Source organism: Syzygium oleosum, unplaced genomic scaffold, assembly GCF_021117445.2.
Source record: "Syzygium oleosum isolate NSW1041296 unplaced genomic scaffold, Sole_v2.1 Sole_v2.32, whole genome shotgun sequence".
In the NCBI taxonomy this organism is placed as follows: Eukaryota; Viridiplantae; Streptophyta; class Magnoliopsida; order Myrtales; family Myrtaceae; genus Syzygium; species Syzygium oleosum.
Genome location: NW_026607516.1, coordinates 1,719,185 through 1,738,032, shown reverse-complemented (window position 1 = coordinate 1,738,032; position 18,848 = coordinate 1,719,185). Strand labels below are relative to the sequence as shown.

At 44.8% G+C, this 18,848-nt stretch overlaps 4 protein-coding genes across 4 annotated transcripts; 2 read left to right on the top strand and 2 right to left on the bottom strand.

Moving 5' to 3' along the window:
• Positions 1 to 3,336: 3,336 nt before the first annotated feature.
• On the bottom strand, positions 3,337 to 5,065 carry LOC115685351 (inositol-tetrakisphosphate 1-kinase 1-like). Its single transcript, XM_030610420.2, has one exon. The coding sequence runs from the start codon at positions 4,960 to 4,962 to the stop codon at positions 3,970 to 3,972; it is 993 nt and encodes a 330-aa protein (XP_030466280.1). The 5' UTR covers positions 4,963 to 5,065; the 3' UTR covers positions 3,337 to 3,969.
• A 6,023-nt stretch (positions 5,066 to 11,088) lies between these two features.
• Positions 11,089 to 13,551, top strand: LOC115685352 (uncharacterized membrane protein At4g09580-like). The gene is made up of 4 exons (XM_030610422.2): positions 11,089 to 11,415; positions 12,279 to 12,549; positions 12,624 to 12,794; positions 12,935 to 13,551. Exons 1-4 carry the CDS (start codon positions 11,237 to 11,239, stop codon positions 13,058 to 13,060), a joined length of 747 nt encoding a protein of 248 aa, XP_030466282.1. The 5' UTR covers positions 11,089 to 11,236; the 3' UTR covers positions 13,061 to 13,551.
• A 1,627-nt stretch (positions 13,552 to 15,178) lies between these two features.
• LOC115685354 (protein WVD2-like 3) lies at positions 15,179 to 17,265 on the top strand. Its single transcript, XM_030610424.2, has 5 exons — positions 15,179 to 15,588; positions 15,928 to 16,057; positions 16,454 to 16,525; positions 16,608 to 16,733; positions 16,986 to 17,265. The coding sequence occupies exons 1-5, from the start codon at positions 15,179 to 15,181 to the stop codon at positions 17,172 to 17,174; spliced, it is 927 nt and encodes a 308-aa protein (XP_030466284.2). The 3' UTR covers positions 17,175 to 17,265.
• A 209-nt stretch (positions 17,266 to 17,474) lies between these two features.
• LOC115685353 (uncharacterized) lies at positions 17,475 to 18,596 on the bottom strand. Its single transcript, XM_030610423.2, has 3 exons — positions 18,221 to 18,596; positions 17,944 to 18,116; positions 17,475 to 17,835 (listed from the first exon to the last, which is right to left on the bottom strand). The coding sequence occupies exons 1-3, from the start codon at positions 18,536 to 18,538 to the stop codon at positions 17,769 to 17,771; spliced, it is 558 nt and encodes a 185-aa protein (XP_030466283.2). The 5' UTR covers positions 18,539 to 18,596; the 3' UTR covers positions 17,475 to 17,768.
• Between the last annotated feature and the right edge of the window lie 252 nt (positions 18,597 to 18,848).

The following is an 18,848-nucleotide window of genomic DNA, read 5'->3' as shown; positions in this document are numbered from 1 at the left end:
TATCATCCAATTGAGTTTATTTATTTGTAAACACTTTGGGTTTAGGTGTAATCTAGATGGGAGAAATACCCGAGTATACAAGTGAATGCAACTCTGATTCTTCGATTATAGTAGACTATTTGCGGCCGACTCTCCCTTGAAGATAAGTACCGACACTCGGATCGAATCAAGTAAATCCTTAGATCTCGTCGTTTCCGCATTCATATTTCAACACCGACAAACACCTGCACATACTAATCTATGGGAGGAATATCACAACGTCTCATACGTCAATCACAACACGCGTAAACTGAAAATTAGTCTTAAACTTGTCATTGTTTAAGCCCGCCTAATAAACCAGTGCTTAGCGTCGTTATGTTTAAGAAACTAATGACCTCCTAAAAAGCTTATGGATGTCGTTATCACGTTGACGACTCCAACGAGGAGGTTTGGAGATACGAGGCGGTAAACAAGGAATCCCCCCCCCTGGTTTTGTTTCCTTTTCAGCTGTCGACAATAATCAGTGGGGGGGGAAACAGAGCACAAAGAACTGGTTGCAACAACAAAATCGGTGGGCGAACTCCTCTCTCTCTCCTGTAGAATAAATTCGGGGACCCAACACGAGACGAAGAAGCAAGAAGGTGTGCATTAAAAGGACCACCCCTGAAGCAAGCCAGAGCAATTCCAAAGGCAGAGCCTGTTGTGTTCCTTGAATCATTTTGATCTGTATCTTCATCTGGGTACATATCTTTTTTCTCATGGCTTCACTCATCCTCCTTTTGTCCGAGCTGATCCGTGTCCAGAGCACCAACCCTGCTTCCCTCGCGACTTCGCAGCTCTATTCTTCCAGTGCTTCCGCGACGACGGCGTCTTGTGCGGCGGCAGCAGCAGCTGCTTCTAGCCGTTCGATCGGCGCGAAACAGAGCAGCTACGACTCCAGCAGCGAGGATCTGCAGGAACCGAGAGTCTGTGTCGACCTTGCTTGGCCTTAGATTGTGATCAATGTGGTCTGCATCGGTCTTAGTTCGAGAGTCTGAAATCCCGAAGCAATGCTGTCTTTTTGTCTTCGTTCTGTACATTTGCAATCTGTATGGATCTTCTCTCAATACTGTATGAACATCAAGTCCCATAGTGCTGTGCAATTAACCATTTCTAGGAGACCATCCATGACAATTAACATTTTCATCAAGATGCAGTCAAAAAAGGACTTCCAGACTGCAGCAGAGAAAGTATAGCAGACAAAATTCCATCTTCCCCATTGCTGTCCTGGATACAACACAGTCCGATGCGCTTAATCCGTGCGTCGACACAAATTCTCTCATTTTTTGTTGCAAGCCTGTCATTTGTTCTGCTAAGCAAATGCTACTAAGTTTTTAACCCGGACAGAGACTAAAAACGCAGTACTGCGTGCTGAATCGCTAGCCCCAAAAACACAGACCCGCAAAAGTCATGACAATCAAGCAATCAATGATAACTCCAATGTCCTCAATCTTGGGAGTGTCGGTTGCCTTTCTTGTCGTAGTTAAAATATGAAATTAAACGTTTATCTAGCAGCTTAGGTGTTTATTGTTGGTTCGAAATATTTCTCAAATTATTGCACGTTACCAAAGGAGGAGGCCTTGCATTGTATTCTAATCTTTTCGGGGCCTCGTTTGCTTCAATGCCGGCTCTTTGTTTCTTAGAACGGACTGCGGTCTGGTTCATAGCCATGCTAACCAAGCAATTAGATCAAACGACCTCCCCACTCATTGGTTCATTGAAAGGCAAGCTGTCCCTTTATTTTCGCCTCGGGAAATTTTTGTGATTTTCTTTTCTCTTCCTTTCCTAAGTTTTAATGGCCATGGGTGGGTTATTCGGTGCAGCTCAGCCTAATTGATTACACAGCTCCTCAAGGTCAAGGCCTTGAGAAATCTTCGCCGGCATCTTGTCAGTGGCCACATGAGAAACCACAGGGTCACGTGACGTGTTGATACACAGCTACCGACCATAAAGGCCATGAGTGTGAGATCTCGAATGTCTAGAAACTGTCGATCGATTTGATGATCAACATCACTCGATTGAAGTATATTTACGCGGGACCCAATGAAGAAAATCTTATCTGAGATGTCTTCGGTCTTTCTGGCCGGTTTAGCCGATGACCATGGAACTAAACCGCTTGAAGCCAGAGGTTTTGGGCTTAAAACAGAGGGGACTTTCTTGGATTGGTCAACTAGTGGATCGCGAAAACCAACAGCAAAGCCATTTTGATAACCGAAAGCGCCTTCTTCCGTACCCCGCAAGCGTAGGACACGTTAAAGAACCATTCTTATACCGTGGGAAGCACTCGTTTCGCCAAGAACGGCTAAAAAAGCATATTGAAACCAATGGGTTTATTGTCCCTTCACCAGCTCCAAAGATCAAACCACCCAACGCCTATATGTCTATCTACCTCTTGTCTCGAGCTGCCTTCCCAAAAGCTAGGGAAATTCTTGCCTACTCCTTGAATCTTGTGAAACCCATGTGAAATTCCCCAAGGGACGTACAGGATCATCAACAGTTGGTGACCGATTCGGTCCATATATTACTCGGGGCCTATGCAAGAATTTTCCCAAAACCTAATTGAGTTTTAGCCTTCCACGAGCCGTAAGAGACGCCGATACCACATCCTCTGGTCATTCTATTTCGCACTGTACAGCAGCTGAAGCAAATACCAGAGCTGCTCTGCAATTGTCTTAACACATACAGGGAGGCGTGGAAGAGAGTCATGAGAGAGTTGATGGAGAAACGTGACTAAGGATAGCTTCAAAATCGTGCGAGTGATTACGATATGATCTCCGCATGCAAAGGTACGTCTTGGAAGGTAAATCAGGAAGTTTCTGCAAAAGATAATAGAAAACCTCTACTTTTGAATGAACCATCGTGTACTCTCGAGTACCGGAGGTCCATGAGTCCACACTGCAGCACACAACGAACAAATTTCTCTCATCGAAACCGAATGCTCATGCTCATATTATGAATAATTAAGAACGGCGGATGTCGATGATTTTATGGCCATGTCGGCGACCAAACCGGATTTGGTTCTTAATGATTACAGATGAACCAAAACGACTAGAGGGCAAATGTTGATCCCAGCTGATATGGCAAGGGCGTACGTTGTTCGCACAGTAGCTTGCCTGATCGAGTTTTGCTGAGTGCCACACAGCAACTTGACATTTTCTTTCTCCAAAGAGGGAAAGTTAAATGCATCATTAATCAACTGGCATGCACACTGTGTTGTCAAGCGAACCCACAGCTCAGTTGGTTAAATGTGGTTGTGGCGTTAGTCCTCCAACAGAGTGTGGGTTCGAAGAGGAAGTGCTAAATTGGACAGAAACTGAGGACGAGATTGATCGGGAGCACAAGTCCGAAGCATCTGTATTCACCATTTCAGACTACTCATACATTAGTTGACCGCCTCATGCAGAGAAACTCCTCCTAAGAAGCAAAACCTATTTTTGAGGGAGTCGCTAACTTAAGACTCTGGACCGAACAGTAAAATTTAATTCCCTTTAGGTGCCAGAGCTGTAAAACTAGTGCAATGAGATAACTTTGCTCCGACTGGAATTCGGGCTGTCTGAGAATCCAGAGCAACGGTGGAAAGAGTTCACATTATCACGGATTCTCTCGAAACCATGTAATCTTGTCAGGCACAAGAAACGAAAAGCTACAATTAGGACATGCTTTAGTATGCCAATATACCATGAAAGAAATGTTGCAATCAACTTCAATTCGTCAACAGCGAATAGAGCCTCAAGACTTTACCAATTTCCAGTGAAGAAGAAATCTTCAGCTAACCTCCATTGGCGACAGCGAAAAGAGCCCGGCATGATGGTTTTCAATCCACTGTGCATGGCTCGAGTTCAATCGAACTGGAAGCTTTTCCTTCATCCCCCATCTTCAACCACAGACATTGCATTTGGGGCGCAATTTCATTACTTCCTCATCGCAAGCACGCGCAAATCATTCGTCGAATCAGCCCTTCGAAGGGCAAATTTCATCCTCCAAATACTTCACCTCATCCTTCTCATTCTTGTGCACAACATCCCACAAGAAATCAATCAAGACAGTCTCGTAGCATGGCAATTTGGCATACCCAGGGAAATAGTTGATATCAATCACCAAGAATCTGTCCCCATATCTAGCATCTCTGATCACATCAAAGTTGAACAAGTTCAACTTCATAGCCCTCCTCAAACCCCTCGCCAGTTCCCCGATCAAGCTCCGGGGAGGCATCTCCGCTTCCTCCAATCCGGTCGCCTCCCGAGGCCCGTCCCCGCCCTCCTCGCGGATTGCCGAATTCGACACCTGCGAGAACGGCATCAGCCCTTCCGAGCACCCCAACTCCTCCGACGAAACGTCGGGCAGCGACCTGCGCTTCACGCACTGCACGTACTCGCCCACCACGTACACCTTGAACACGACGCCGCCGTGATTCACAAACTCCTGGAGCACGATCGGGGGCTCGAGCTTGCTCAAGCCGCCGCGGTTGAAAACCAGGGACATCTCGTGCGACTGCTCGCTCCCGGCGGCGACCAGAGGCTTCGCGATCATCGGGAACGCCAAACCCTCGCGCGATTGCTCGCTCGACAGCCTCTCCCTATCGCGAACCACTATCTGATCGGGGATCCCAAACGACGACCTGTCGGGACACGCGATCTCGAGTCCGGAAACCACCTGGAGCATAGAGACCCGGTCGTGGAGCCGGCCGATCGCGTCCGGCGGGTCCACGACCGCCGCGCCGGGGTGCCTGGAGCCGAACTCGCGGAGCTGGCGGCACCAGTCCTCGCCGTGGAGCTTGTGGACGAGGCAGTCGAAGGGGCCCTGGTCGGCGAGCGGGCAGCGGAGGTCGACGGCGACGAGGTCGATGCCGCGGGAACGGGCGAGGGCGACGAGGGAGTCCTGGATGAAGCTCTGCTGCTTCTTGGGCAGGAGGGCGTAGCCGACGGTGAATCGCGGCTCGGCCATTCCGGAACGGACGGTCAGGATCGACGGGAGGCGCTCGGAAGGAACGGTATGCGGATGGTGCTAGCGACGAGCTCGGGGTTGCCAGAGAGAGCTTGTCAGCATAAGACGGGAGAGTGGTGAATGATCGGGAGGCAGAGGCACGGCGTATTTATATAGTTTTGGGATAATGACATTAATGGGATAAAGTTTGAGAATCATTTTTTTTTTTTGGTGACCCAGGGAACCCCCGCACGACCGACAGCCGGGAGGTAAACCCTGGGGGTGACACGTGCTAGCCACCACACACGTGCACCGGTTAAGTCACCATGCGGCACTCGGGATTCGAACACTCAATCTTTTGCGAGAGGAAGTGCGCGCTCCAGCAGCGCCACCCAGGCGGGTGGTAAGTTTGAGAATCATTTGTGCCGGTTTTTCTTATAATTTCTGTGCATTTGGTGGACAGTGAGTGATTGAGTGAGAAAAATGGTTCAATAGAAGATTCAAGGTGAGTCCCAATGTACTACGATCCTTCAGATCATGTCAATTTAAGGTATACCTTTGTTATGCTGTCGAAAAGTGCCGACGGGACACCTTTTGAAATGTGGGTGGGTCTTTGCTGATTCTTAGGCACGAAAAGTAATTGAAGAGAAAATTAGGAATATCGAGATAAAAGGTACTAAAATGTAAAGATAAATTGAAAGCAAGATTAAACACCCGGTGTTTATTGATTTTCTTTTGTGTCAAAAACCCCGTGTTCATACCCACCTGCGCATGGCCGAGTTGGTGGGCGATTTTCTTCCCTCTCCAGAGGTTCTGGGTTCGAATCCCCGCTCGGCTCCGTAATTTAAGTGGGGGGCCCTGGCGGTGGGTTGCTGGGCTAGTCTCCACTGAGGTATAAGCGCCCCGATTACCTGTGCGGGCTCGTCCCCGAGAAATGGTGGCGGATCCTCGGTTATAAAAAAAAACAAAAAAAAATCCCGTGTTCATTGATTGATTAGCGGTCCTTTGCACAAATTATAATTCAAGTACTTATACTCACTGCCGATAGTTTACAACGGTTATAAAGAAATTATATGCATCCTACTTCACTCTTACGATTCAGTAATGAGATGACCGCACTACTCGATGGTTGTTTCTTCTCCACTTTCCACGCCCAACATCGTCTGTTACTTTTGAAGTCCCTCATTCCACTACTCAACGGTTCCAAAAGCCACATTTCTCGGCTTCCACCATTGGTGGCTTTCGAGATCCACGGCATCCATGGCCTGATTGCTGTGTTGGTTTCACTTCTTCAAGGTTGTGTCGATCCTCATTTTTATGTATCTTAATTGTTCAATCCGAAATTAGGTTCCGTTACTTAGATAACTACTTTGTATCCAGCTTATCGTAGACCATGATGGTCGTAGCCCTTTGTCAATTAGGGCGAATCTCACTTTTCCAATGACCATGCTCCAAGACTCAGTTATTTTCCTTGATATCTCCTATCGACTAAAATCATGCATCTTGTCAACCAACTGTAATTATCAACTAAAAGTTTTCAAAACTTAGCAAAATTCGCTTTTGCCACGTCTTGCTTGATCTCTCTCCATCTGAGCCAATGGTCAAAGACTTGAGTATTATTTGTGTCGATAATCCTATCTCTCGAATCGCTAAATTTTAGTTAAATCTGCAACCGGATTATTGATTTTTTGTTATAATCGCCAAATACACCAAGCTTTCCATTTACATGGAGTTGGCACACTTTGGTTGGTAAAAGGCCAATTTTCCCGACGATCTGTCAACACGACGGATACATGTCCTGTTTTCAAATTCCAAGTCCACGAAACATCCAGACAATCTCGAGGACTCGATAAGACGGGAACCTAAATCAGATCTGAGTGGTTCGATAAAAAAGAGTGCTCTCGGTGGCTTAAGCAATCGGACCTGTAATGCCTGATCCAAACATAAGGGCTCTTTCTTTCTTAATCTTTTTACGTTCTTCATGTTAAAACGAGGAGAATTGTCCAAAACGTCATAAACCTATTGCACTTTTGCCAATTCAGTCATAAACCTTTTAATTGAGCCAATTGAGTCCTAAACCTTTTTCACGAGTACAATAAATTTAAGATTTTTTGGATAAATTTTCCCCGTTTATAGAATTGATGGATGGTATACATTGGTGGTGGGTTCCTCACGACAAAGGGATTCGCAGCATGGACATGGGCACTTCACTTGGCATCCCGTACCTTTACCATCCTCTCCAAAAAGGACTCTTGCAGGATGCTGATGTTGATGCTGATGCTCTTCTTGTCTTATGTGGAATGAATTCAATCCCCCACCATCCCTTTTTTCTCTTTCGAGAGAATAATTTTGCATAGTTGCTTGCAGCTGTCAGTAAGATGGTGGACGATTATTATTAAAGAAACAATCATAAAAGGAATTAGGCGATGGAGGGTCAGAAGTTGTTATAGCAGAAGTTTCTTACCAAAGTGGGTTGGTGGGGGCTCTACGATTCTAGATGGATGGGTACGAATAGGAAGTTAAAAGATGGACCATTCCATTTGGTTTCTCATGTTCATCTTAGAATGTAGCTTATGTTAGATGAGAAAAGTATCGTGTGTTTCTTTAGTCCAAAGACGTAGCAGTTTGTTTGGTCGACCCCGGTTTTTTTGTGTAAAAGAAAGTTTTGCATATGTTGGATGCATTGGCACGCGCCGTTTCGCACTTGAAAAGCCGCTAGGAACGCATATCGCATACTTAAGGCAACGTGATTTGAGTAATTTATAAGAATCATGCACACGAGAAAGTCTCAATTTTAAATACCATTCTATGTACTTGAAGTAGTATTCAATCTCGAATCTTACAGAAAAATTGCATGAAAACCCATAAATACAATGTAATAGCAAGAAGATTATTATACAATAGACAGATTGTAGGGGTGATCGGTTCCCGATCCTAGACCGAGAGGACCGGTTCCCAATTTTGAGAACCGGGGACCGGACTGATGGTCCAGTCTTGTCCAATAAAACTGGTCACTTTTTTTTATTTTTTTCCCACCACAACGAGAGAAAATGACAAATCTCAACATATTGAAGATAAGTAAAGAGTCATTGTGGTGCGACAATAAGGAAAAAGTTGTCGTACGTGAGTTTAGTTCACATTTAACTAATTTTTTTGAAGAAATAAAAAATAAAAATATATATATGTAGTCGGTCCGGTCCGGTCCGGTCCGGTCCGGTTCCCCCTTGGAACCAGGAACCGGACCGACACTCTCAGGAACCGGACCAATCCGGACTATCTGTTTTGTACACCCGAAATAGATTGCAACATCAAGCTATCAAAAAAGACACAACCACTATGATACTCAAGTTATGTACGAATGCCAATTATATCCTAAACTTGCAATCTTGTCAAATTCAATTCTAAAACTTTACACGAAATTTCAATATAGTCAATTCCGGCCAATTTTCTCCGGGAATCGCCGATGTGGCGGAACCACCAATGCCAAATTGCTTGTTGGCAAAAGTTCGTGATATCCAATCTTAAATTCAATGTTTTGCCCGACTCAGGCCCTCATGGGCTGTCCCAGATCATCGGATATATTTGGGCCAGCGCTTGGCAATATTATTTCGCTTTGTCAGAAAATCAATGCTCGGCCCATTTGCTTTAGCGGGGATAACACCATGGCATGAGCAGAGTCACTATGGTATGGTGCTTCTTTGAGAAATGAAGTTAATCTTCATACAAACTTTGCATCTACAAGTCATCGATAGATGATGCCATAAACCGATCAATACTTAGATATTCATAAAAAAAAAAAATTCGTATATACAAGTGGTTTTTCTTCATGTAATTACTTTCTTTCTCCGTGCAACGAACATTTGAGGTCTCTTATTTTTAGCTTTCATCTAGTCCATAAATCATCGATGCGATCGTTTTCGTGATATAAAATGTTCTTCCCTTCATTCTTATTTGATATTAGTGCACAAATTAGGTTGGCTTGGACTTTCGTTCGATTTGATTCAACTTTGCAAATGAGCTTTGAGATTTTAAAGGTTTTGGATAAATGCAAGTGGTGTGTGGCGATTTTTTTTTAAAAGTTTTTGGAAGATGTGATTGCAATTACGAAACCCTCTAAAGTCTTTTAGCTCAGGTCCCTACCTTGGGCTTTTAGCATTTGCGATAAGCCAACTGATTTTATTCTTCCCATTTTGCCCTCATTAAATTAACTAAATTCCAATTCTACCCTTCCCTCACACACCAATCTCTATCTTCTCCCCCTCTCTCCAGCCAAATCTGACCGCCAGGGAGGGCGACCGAGGCTGCATGACCTCAATAAGAGTTCGCTACGGCCACCCGACCCTCGCCTGGGATCACCCGAGCCCTTTGCCTGCGTCTGGCGAAGGATTTGAGTTCAGTTTTTAAAAAAAATATATAGCAAAAGTCCTTTATAGGTGTAATTTTTTCCAAACAATATTTATACCAAAGTTCCTTTCCGATGCACTTTTAAATTACAGTTTACCAAAATTTCGAAAAATCCCTGTAACCAAAAGTCCGTTACATTTGCTCAAAGACTTTCCCCAAAAATCGAGCCAAACGCGGCTTTTGTTTTCCGAGAGTAAGAACAATACTTGTATCATCTCTTGTACACGGGCCAAATAGATTCCGACCGTTGGATCACGCGAGACTCACACGGAAACCATCGAACCGAGCAGCGCAGAGCAACTGGGCTCACATGCACCGGAATCAACTACTAAATTTTTCCAAGAACGGGGACAAACAAAGACGGATGCAATGGATTTTTATTTTATTTTTTATTTTTTGTATTTCGGATGCGATGATTAGACAATAGAGGAAGCTCGACAAATGCAATCGGATTGGTTGAGCGAGTGGGACACAAATGTGGGGAGCACGCACCCTTGTCTTGTCCCCCCTCCCACCGATACCCCCCATCACGTGCCGCTCACGGCCTGCGCCGTCCCAATACCACGTGATAGCTACTCACTTTGGGCCCGTTTGGCCTTTGGTTCAACTCTGCGCGGTCCCGACCGCGAGTGGTCCCCGGCGAGGGTCGCGCGACCCAGGCGACTGTCGCCTGGGGTCGCGCAAGTCCGAGCGACAGCGCCTGGGTCGCGCGACCTCAGGCCTCGTTGCCTGAGGTCAGGCGACCTTGCCAACCCCTCGCCAGCCCTTCGCCATTCAGATCCGGTGTCGTTGGTCGCCCTCGCCGGCCACGCTTTCGTAAAGAAGATGAACAGTAACAAGGGGGCAAAATCAGTATATTAAAGTTTGAACGAGGTTAGTTAGGGAAGGGGAAAAAAAAATTTCAGCATTCCAAATGCTAGCATTTAGTTAATGCTAGGCCGAAAATTGAACCAAACGGTTCAGTATTTTAGAAAAGGGCTTTCAATCTCGAAAGCCCCTTCCTAAAGTTGAACCAAACGGGGCCTTTGTACGTCAACGATGGAGATGGAGGGGATGGAGTTCATGGTGATTTTTTGCAACATCATGGTCTCAATTAAGGACCAAATACTCACCGAAGTACATGATTACTTAACCTAATCTAATGAATTGCAAACGCACACAAGGTAGCCCACGAAACTGGTTCAAATTCGAAGGACGATTAACTTATTTCGCGTTCAACTTTCATAAAGTTTGGGATTTTTTTGTTCTAGTTTGATCGATTGCAATATGCTGAAGTTAACGGGATCGTGTTTGATTTCAACATATTTTTCGTGGCAACGGAAATTAGGGTCGTCCTTATTAGTCTAATTAGTGGCCTTTCGGAAACCGTTTAGAAATATATATATATATATATTCGCAAATATTTGATTCGTATGTCGGACGCTACCATGTTTAGGATTCACGCGTTCATGACCGATGCGGCGTATTCTGTTTAGACACGAACATTTCACCTCGTCAAATAATTAATGGTCTTTTCTTATGGGTGTTTCGAAAGCATTGGATTCAATGTATTTCATGCAAAACACATGAAGGATTGAATTTGAAAAGTTGCACACCAAAAAAAGCAAAAAAAAAAAAACAGAAGAGTTAAAAAGGCAAGGAGTATTTCTACACCGAATATACGCCCATCGATACATCCAACAAAAGGACATTCTTTTCCTTAATTCCGATATTCTCTCTCTCTCTCTCTATTGGGTCTGTCTGTCTGCAGAGGAAGTGTCCCATAAAAAAACAGGGAGCGCTCTCTCTCTCTCTCTCTCTCTCTTGGAGAATCAGGGACAATTTGAAGAGAGAAAGTGGGAGAATTTGTCAGGGAAAGAGGAGGGTGGGGGAGAGAGAGAGAGAGAGAGAGATGGCCAAGAATGGGGAAGCGCGATGGAGCTTCCCGTTGAGCTTCTGGGAGGTGGCGGCGGCTTCGACGGTGGTGGTGGGCTTCGTTCTTGGCCTCCTGGGCGTGTACCTGACAATGCCCGCATCCGACTACAGCTTCCTCAAGCTCCCTCGCACCCTCCAAGATCTTCAGATCCTTCGGTCATTCTCTTCCTAATGCTTCTACCATGTGCCATTTCTTGCTTTGAGCTGGTTTTGTATGGAAAAGAGTTTGAAGTTTTGAATACGTGAATCCGATTCGGTCGATCCGGGTTGAGTGAGTTTCGTTGCGGAAGTTTCGCATTTGATGATTTATGTTGCTGGAGAGCTTCGTGTGCAATGATGGACAGTCACTGATGCAATGCCCTCCAATTTTGTTGCGATCTTTTTTCTGGCCCTTGCCCGCTTATGCTAGACGCACCATCCTTGTGTTGCTGGGTTTGTCATCAAATCTGAGTGTTCATTCTTTCGGATGATTAATGGGCGAAGCTTTTTTACTCTTGACCTGGTCGGGTCACTAGTTGTTGAAGATGGTGAAATGATGAAGACGACTCCCAACTATCGTCTTGCCCTTATGGTTTCAGAAGAAAGTTTCCATCATAATAAGATGTGTTTTGTTGGGAATGTGTGGAGTGTTGTGTGATGTAACTTGAGAATGGCTGTCAATTCCATTTGGTTCCACCATGATTAGAGATTGGTAGCTGTGAGCTTGACTTGATGAGCCCACTGTATATTTGGGCATTCTAAATTGCTGACCAAGTCAATGCCATATCTGTATCCTTGTGACCTTGCTGTGTGATACTTCCGATGAAGCTCCAAGTTAACACTTTGATGACAATTGATATCAGTTCATTTGCTGTCGGTCGTTGTTCATTGCACACTTAACATTATGATGTTATATTTGGGTATAATGACCACTTTGAATAACCAAATTAAGAGGCTGCAATTTTGTATTTTGAATGCTCCAATTTGGGGAATTGTTGTGTTTTTTTTTATTTTTGATTTTTGGATGTTTGATTATGCAGAGACCATCTTGAGGGCTACACAAGCGACTACACCCTGCAAGTCCTGGTTGGTTACTCGATGGTGTACATATTCATGCAGACTTTCATGATCCCGGGAACTGTTTTCATGTCGCTGCTCGCAGGAGCACTTTTTGGAATGCTTAAAGGCATGGCCCTGGTTGTGTTCACCGCCACTGCCGGCGCTTCGTCGTGCTATTTCCTATCGAAGATGATAGGACGGCCCATTGTCTTCTCTCTTTGGCCCGATAAGCTGAAGTTCTTCCAAGCTCAGGTGCATATCTAAAATCCAAGTAGCATCAGTGCAGATGAATGAATTGAAAGGGCATGCTTTCTTTGTATCTTCAGGTGGCTAAAAGAAGAGAACGGCTGTTGAACTACATGCTCTTCCTTAGGGTGACTCCGACCTTGCCTAACACGTTCATTAACTTCGCTTCCCCGATAGTCGACGTGCCATACCACACCTTCTTCCTTGCTACTGTCATTGGACTCATCCCGGCAGCTTATGTCACTGTCAGGGTAATCCTTCGACTTTTAAGTTGCTATGATTAAACACTTGTTCCTTTTTCTCAAGAGAAAATTGATTGTTGTTCGAGTCAATTAGTGGATGTGAGCACAATTGGCTCATCGTTGATCATGTGACATTTTGTTTCATGCAGGCTGGACTAGCTCTGGGAGAGTTGCAGTCTATTGGAGATCTTTACGACTTCCATTCCATCGCCACTCTGTTTTTCATCGGGATCATCTCGGTTACTCCAACACTTATGGGCAAGAGGGGCTCATAATGCCTAGATTATTAACTCGCTGGTCCTGCATTGTGTCCATGCGAACCCCTTTCCTCGGGTCACCCTTCAGTATCATGTCCACCTCTATATAGATAAGCAACAAATAGTCCTAAACGCGAAGTGCTCTCTATACTCTGAGCAAATTTCGTCAGCACCAAGGAGATCGATCCTGCATGGGATAACTTGGAAAAAGCGTCGGTTACCAGCCTTTGATCTCAACCCTGGCCTGATCAAACAGGAATTGTTATCTTGATATCAGGTAGACCGTGAAGGAGGGGTCTCCTTTTTTTAGTGTCGGTTCCTTATACGCCTGATTTATGTTGTCCCATTAGCAAGAAGGGAAAATGAAAAGAAAAGGAATTTCCCTGTATATCATTGTTATAACTATCAAGTAGAATATGTCACTGCAGTAGAGGCATCTATGTATTACACTCAGATACCCTTTTAAGAATTATCATCTCAATTCGGCTTGACCTATGCATTGTCGAGAATTACCCATCTCTTTGTCCTCGATGAGGTCCCATCGTCGTCCGGAGGTGCAATTTTGAGAGTTAACTTAAAGAAGCCTGTACCTTTACATCAAATTGACAATCGTCAGAATTTCAGGGCCAACTCTGTGTTGTTTTAGTAATCTAACTTTTCTTCATTGAAGAAGAGATTCATTTCATGACTCGAGATAAGATAATGAAATAGTTATCATGGGTCGGCTGTGATATTGACATGGCCGTGCCATTTTTTACGCCTTTGCAAACTTTTCTCCAGGAAGCAACATGAAGTTATCCAGATTTTGCAATGCTCAGCAATCATTTGTTAATTGATTTATTGTCCGGAGAGTATTTAGTTAGATACTTTTCCTCAAATCTAAACACCGGAAAATGACCATTTAGCTTGGAAAAATTGTTAAGGACAAAATAAAGATGGATAAGTGCTTGCCGGCCTCTCGAATTGAGAGGATTTAGCATATACTATTAGGCACCAGAAGCTGACATTCAAGCCAAGACAATGATTTTGTGCCAATCTTTCTGAGTTTTCTTGCCTCCATGCCACATGCACTACTTCTTGCACCTCAAATCTTCTGATTGGTCAATAATAAATATTTAATCACACCTAATGCCACTATTCAACAAGTTGACTGGAATCCACCAAACTAGTATCTAGTATTAACCACAGGGCAGAGCAACGCAAAGCTTACCATATAACAGAGGGGAGAAGACAGGAGAAGTGCAAGATAGGCAGGGGTAAGTATATTCATCATTTGCTGGGAGAGAAAAGTGTCCCAAAAACTAGACCTATATCTTTCATTCCGACGTGAATTTAACTTGCTGTACAAGTTTACTTCCGTGAATGCTGTTCGCTTCTCATCTCTCTACTTTTAGACATATGATATCGAGAAAAGCTATGTACTAATTGGCTCGCATATTATGATATCGTTATGGTGTTAGAAACAAATACTTGGTTGGACGATGGGGAGCGATGAGCACCCGAGGATCAAAGCCTCGGGAAGTTTGTGAGAGCAAAAGTAATGTTGTTTGGGCATGACACTCTTTTTCTTCGGATACCTCTTTCTTAAGACCCTATTCTTAAAGCCATAGCTGTTTACCAGAGAGAGAGAGAGAGAGAGAGAGAGTGGGGCAGCTATACAAAGTATATGAAGTATTAAAACCTGCTATCAATCCTCAAACCCGAGCTGGCCAAATGAAAGGGCCTTTCTTGCTTCCTGAGATTTGACATGGAACCTTGCCACGTTGAAAGGGGCTACTAACCTGATACTTGCAGTAACCTTAACAGCTTGCCCACTCAACTGCAACATAAGGACAGCTTAACATTCATGCTGGCAATGTAAAATCTCTCTCGTCCGATTCTATCTTATCACACCTCTGTTGCTGTGATGGTCTATGTTTATAAGTAAAGATCTAGCCCATTTTTAAAGCCAAATCTCTTCTGACCTACTTAGTTTTGGTTGGGTTGTGAGAATCACTATATCAACATCTGGTATGTGGTATGATTTTCATGTATATCTGTTGCACAAACAGATAATTAAGCTAGATATCTGAAGAATTCTCGAGCTGGATAAGTGCTTTCTCTTGTTCTGAACACTGAGCTTGCTTTCATCATTATATGTCAGATATGGAGGTCACTGAAGATATAAAAGTTGCTGTCCGTCAAGATCGGCCTAAAGTCGTTCCACATGTTGAAGATGAGCACTCACTAGAGCACTTGAAAGACAAAGATCTTCAAATTGAAACCGAGAAAGAAATTATAGAGGAGTACCAGGCACAGGACGCTCGTAATGCCGGAGAAAGTCGAAAGGATCCAGTGAAGAAACCAAAAGAAGCTGCAAAACAAAAGGCAAGAGTCACTGTTCCTCAACCATTCTCTTTGGCAACTGAGAGGAGAATGTCACGAGAAAGGCAAGCATCGATTGATTTTTCATCTTCCGCTGAGAAAAGGACACCAAGAGAAAGACGAGGCTCAGTCGATCTTAACAACATGCAGCCAAAACTATCCAAATCAAGAAGTCTAAACAAGTAAGGTCCCCTTGTATCACCATTAAGTCTAGCTTTCATGTGCTATTAAACTCTCATGCCTGTTAAGAAGATCTCAAAGTCAATAAAGATTTTCATTTGAAGATTTACAATATAGTGGGGTGAACCATGGGTTACCGTGGCATAGGATAAAGGAGAAATACAATAAAATGCTTCTAGGAATTCAAGTTGGTAATTTCTTGAAGTTAAATGATGCCTCAAAGAATTAGATTTCTAACTTTACGATGTGTACTTTCTTGTTAATACAAACTGGTATCAATCTAAAAGTAATGGACCTTGGTACTTACATGCTCAGTCGTCGAGTGACATTTGATTCTTCAGGCCGCACTTCTCTGGGGGTGCCAGAGAAACACACAAGCCGGGGCATGAAAGCTCAGCTGCTGCTGCCACCGCTAAAAGAACTGTCACGTCCAAAGTTTCGGGCCGCCAAGAGGGTGACAACAAAGAAGAGGTGAGTTAGATGCATTTGCTGGAAACTACAGCAACGCCGATCAGGTTACTGCACTCGTTCGGGAGAAAAATTAACGAACAAGAATAGGAAGAAAGAAAAAATAGGCGATCATGATAAGGAATCTGTCACTGCATCCTCTTTTCTTCTTTCTGGTCATGACACTTTTGCATGAGAATCAACGGCGTTCTTAGCGTGCGGAATTGCTGAGAGAAAATATCGTTGTCCCGGTCTCTTGTGATAACTGTTGAGGTCAACACAGATACCTATTGCAACTTTAAGGCTTTGGTCCTCGAGGTGTCTCGATTTGGCCTTTGTACCGTCCAATTATCACTTAATTGAAGTGCTGTGATGATATCAAGCATCACAAGATTGCTAGTTTTGTGTATTGTATGCCAGATTGGAGTTAAGAATCAGAGTAAAACGAAGGCGATCAAGGAGATAAAGAGCAACTCACAAGCGCCTATGAAGGTACTCAGTCAACCTGTATATGGTTAGCCTCTGAATACGATTTAAGTTGACTCATCAACTTCACCTCGATCTCATAATTCAGCGGCAGGAGCAGAAAGGAGAAACGGCAGAGACTCGCAAACTCGGAAAGAGCTCGACATTCAAAGCATTGCCCCTACCAAGTTTCTACCACAAGAACGACCCCGCGGCAAAACCCAGTACAAAGAAGGTAAATCTCTTGACATATACCGTAGTCCTTTCACATGATTCGGAGTTTCGTGGATGTGGACCTCATGAACAAGAATCCCGAGCAATTTCGTCAAGCTAACGATATCCTCGATTGAGAAGTCGAATTGCATGCGCATTTCAATCTTATTGACAAAGATGGTACTATCTCGGAGTGAGTTCATTTTGTTTTGGATTATGTTTATGTCAAAGATCACACGCTTGAGTTGAAGTCTGCATTTTGTGCTCTTACCAGGTTTCATCTCCCAGTCTCAAGTCCCCTCCGCTTGGCCAGAGGAGCAAGCATTCGAACTCGGCCTCTGATGGCCAGAAGAAGACCGTAACCAACGGCGCGAAACAGACCATAAGCAAGCTGCTGAAGAGCACCCACAAGGCTCTGAATCCTTCCAAGGAGACGGTAAAGAGTGTCGTTGTGGCCGCATGAGCGCGCGTTCATGCATTTTCCTCCTTTGTGCTTATGTCCCTCGAATTCGGTTTTCGTCGATTATGCATATGAAGTGGATTTGTCCGTGTCATTTGCTCTCGCGTGAGTCGTAGAAACCAACAATGAATCCTTGCCATTCCGGTTGGCGGAGTTTGTTCCGAGGTTTGTATTCAGCTTCATGGTTGAGACAAATAGAAGTTGTCCTTTGTCCACCGATCCATCTTATCTTACCTGATATCAACACAAGTTCAATGCGTTTCCATGAGCATAACTTTGGACGAACCCGGCAATGTATGGACATTTTGCAGTATCTAAGATCATCTTCATTGTAATGAACCGAACGATATTGCAGTAAACAGACACAAGTTGGCTTCCCAGATGGAAAACCTCCAAAACAATCATCTCCACTTCTATTGACATGTCGGTTCGCAACGCCCTGGCTGCGCCGAAGTTGTCCATTCCCTCTCCTGTTTGTTGCTGTTGCTCTGTGATCTTCAATTTTTGCGCCGAGGCATCACTGTAACGAGCATGAAATTCCAACCTCTGTTGTTACATTGGAACCATCATGGGCCCGCGACGGCTTGAAGTTGACGATCAAACCGTTTCTTCATCCTCTTCCCCTGCTTCCCACAGAAAGTGCGCGTACGCCCCCAACACCGTGCTGCATTCACATGAACACCCGCATTCGATCAAATATCCATCGCCTTTCGGATCAGCTCGGAGAATTTCGGACGATAGCGACCGAAGGAACGAACAGGGTGGAACTTACCAGTCGTCAGGAGATGCATGCACCGCTCGATCGAAGTACAGTCCGGCCCTATCTTCGTCTCTCTCCGCCTCCCAAATCAACCTCCCGTACAGCGACAGAACCTCGCCGTCGCTGGGACTCGCCAGTATCGCCCTCGCGTAGTACTCCGCAGCTCCCTCCGCATCTCCCTCCACCTACAATCGCGCGCCAAGTTTAAAACGATCGCGACGATCACATCACCGAGCTCAAACCAAAATCAGCGAGTTCAAGTTTACGCGGTTCTTCTCTCCGCATTTACCTTGTGCAGATACTCGGCGTAATTCCTCAGCAGGAGCGAGCAGTCGGGGCTCGACCCCAACATCTGGCGGTAGTGATCGCCGATCTCGCTGCTTCTCGCGCACCCGCCGGCGGCGGCGTGCCGGGATCGGGAGCCGCCCGGAGCGCTCCGCCGTGCGATCGCGTCGTCCGATCCTCTCGAGCTCGAGCAGCCCCCGTCTCCTCTCCGGCGACGGAGAGGAACTCCGGCGGCGATCCGAGAGCAGGAGAACACGGAGGTACCGGAGAGAATGGAGCGATGGTTAGGAACTGAGTTGACTCGGAACAAAGAAGCTTCCATGGCGGTCTGGCTATCGCTGGCTCTTCTTCTTCTCTCGCGCACCGTGAATGAGTTGGGGTGAGCTGAACTCGGCCATTTATATAGAGAGGCGCTCGAGTTTGACGAGTTCTTTCTTTTTAATTTTTTCTTTCACCATTTTTTTTCCCCAAATACAAATTTATTTGGGCTTCAACACGATGGATTTAATAATTCATATAATTTATTTATTAATATACAATGAAGCCAAATCGTTTGCATGCGATAATTTCTAGCATTTTTTTTATTTAATATCGCGCCTTCTTTTTTTTTTCTCATTTTTTGCTTTGCCAAA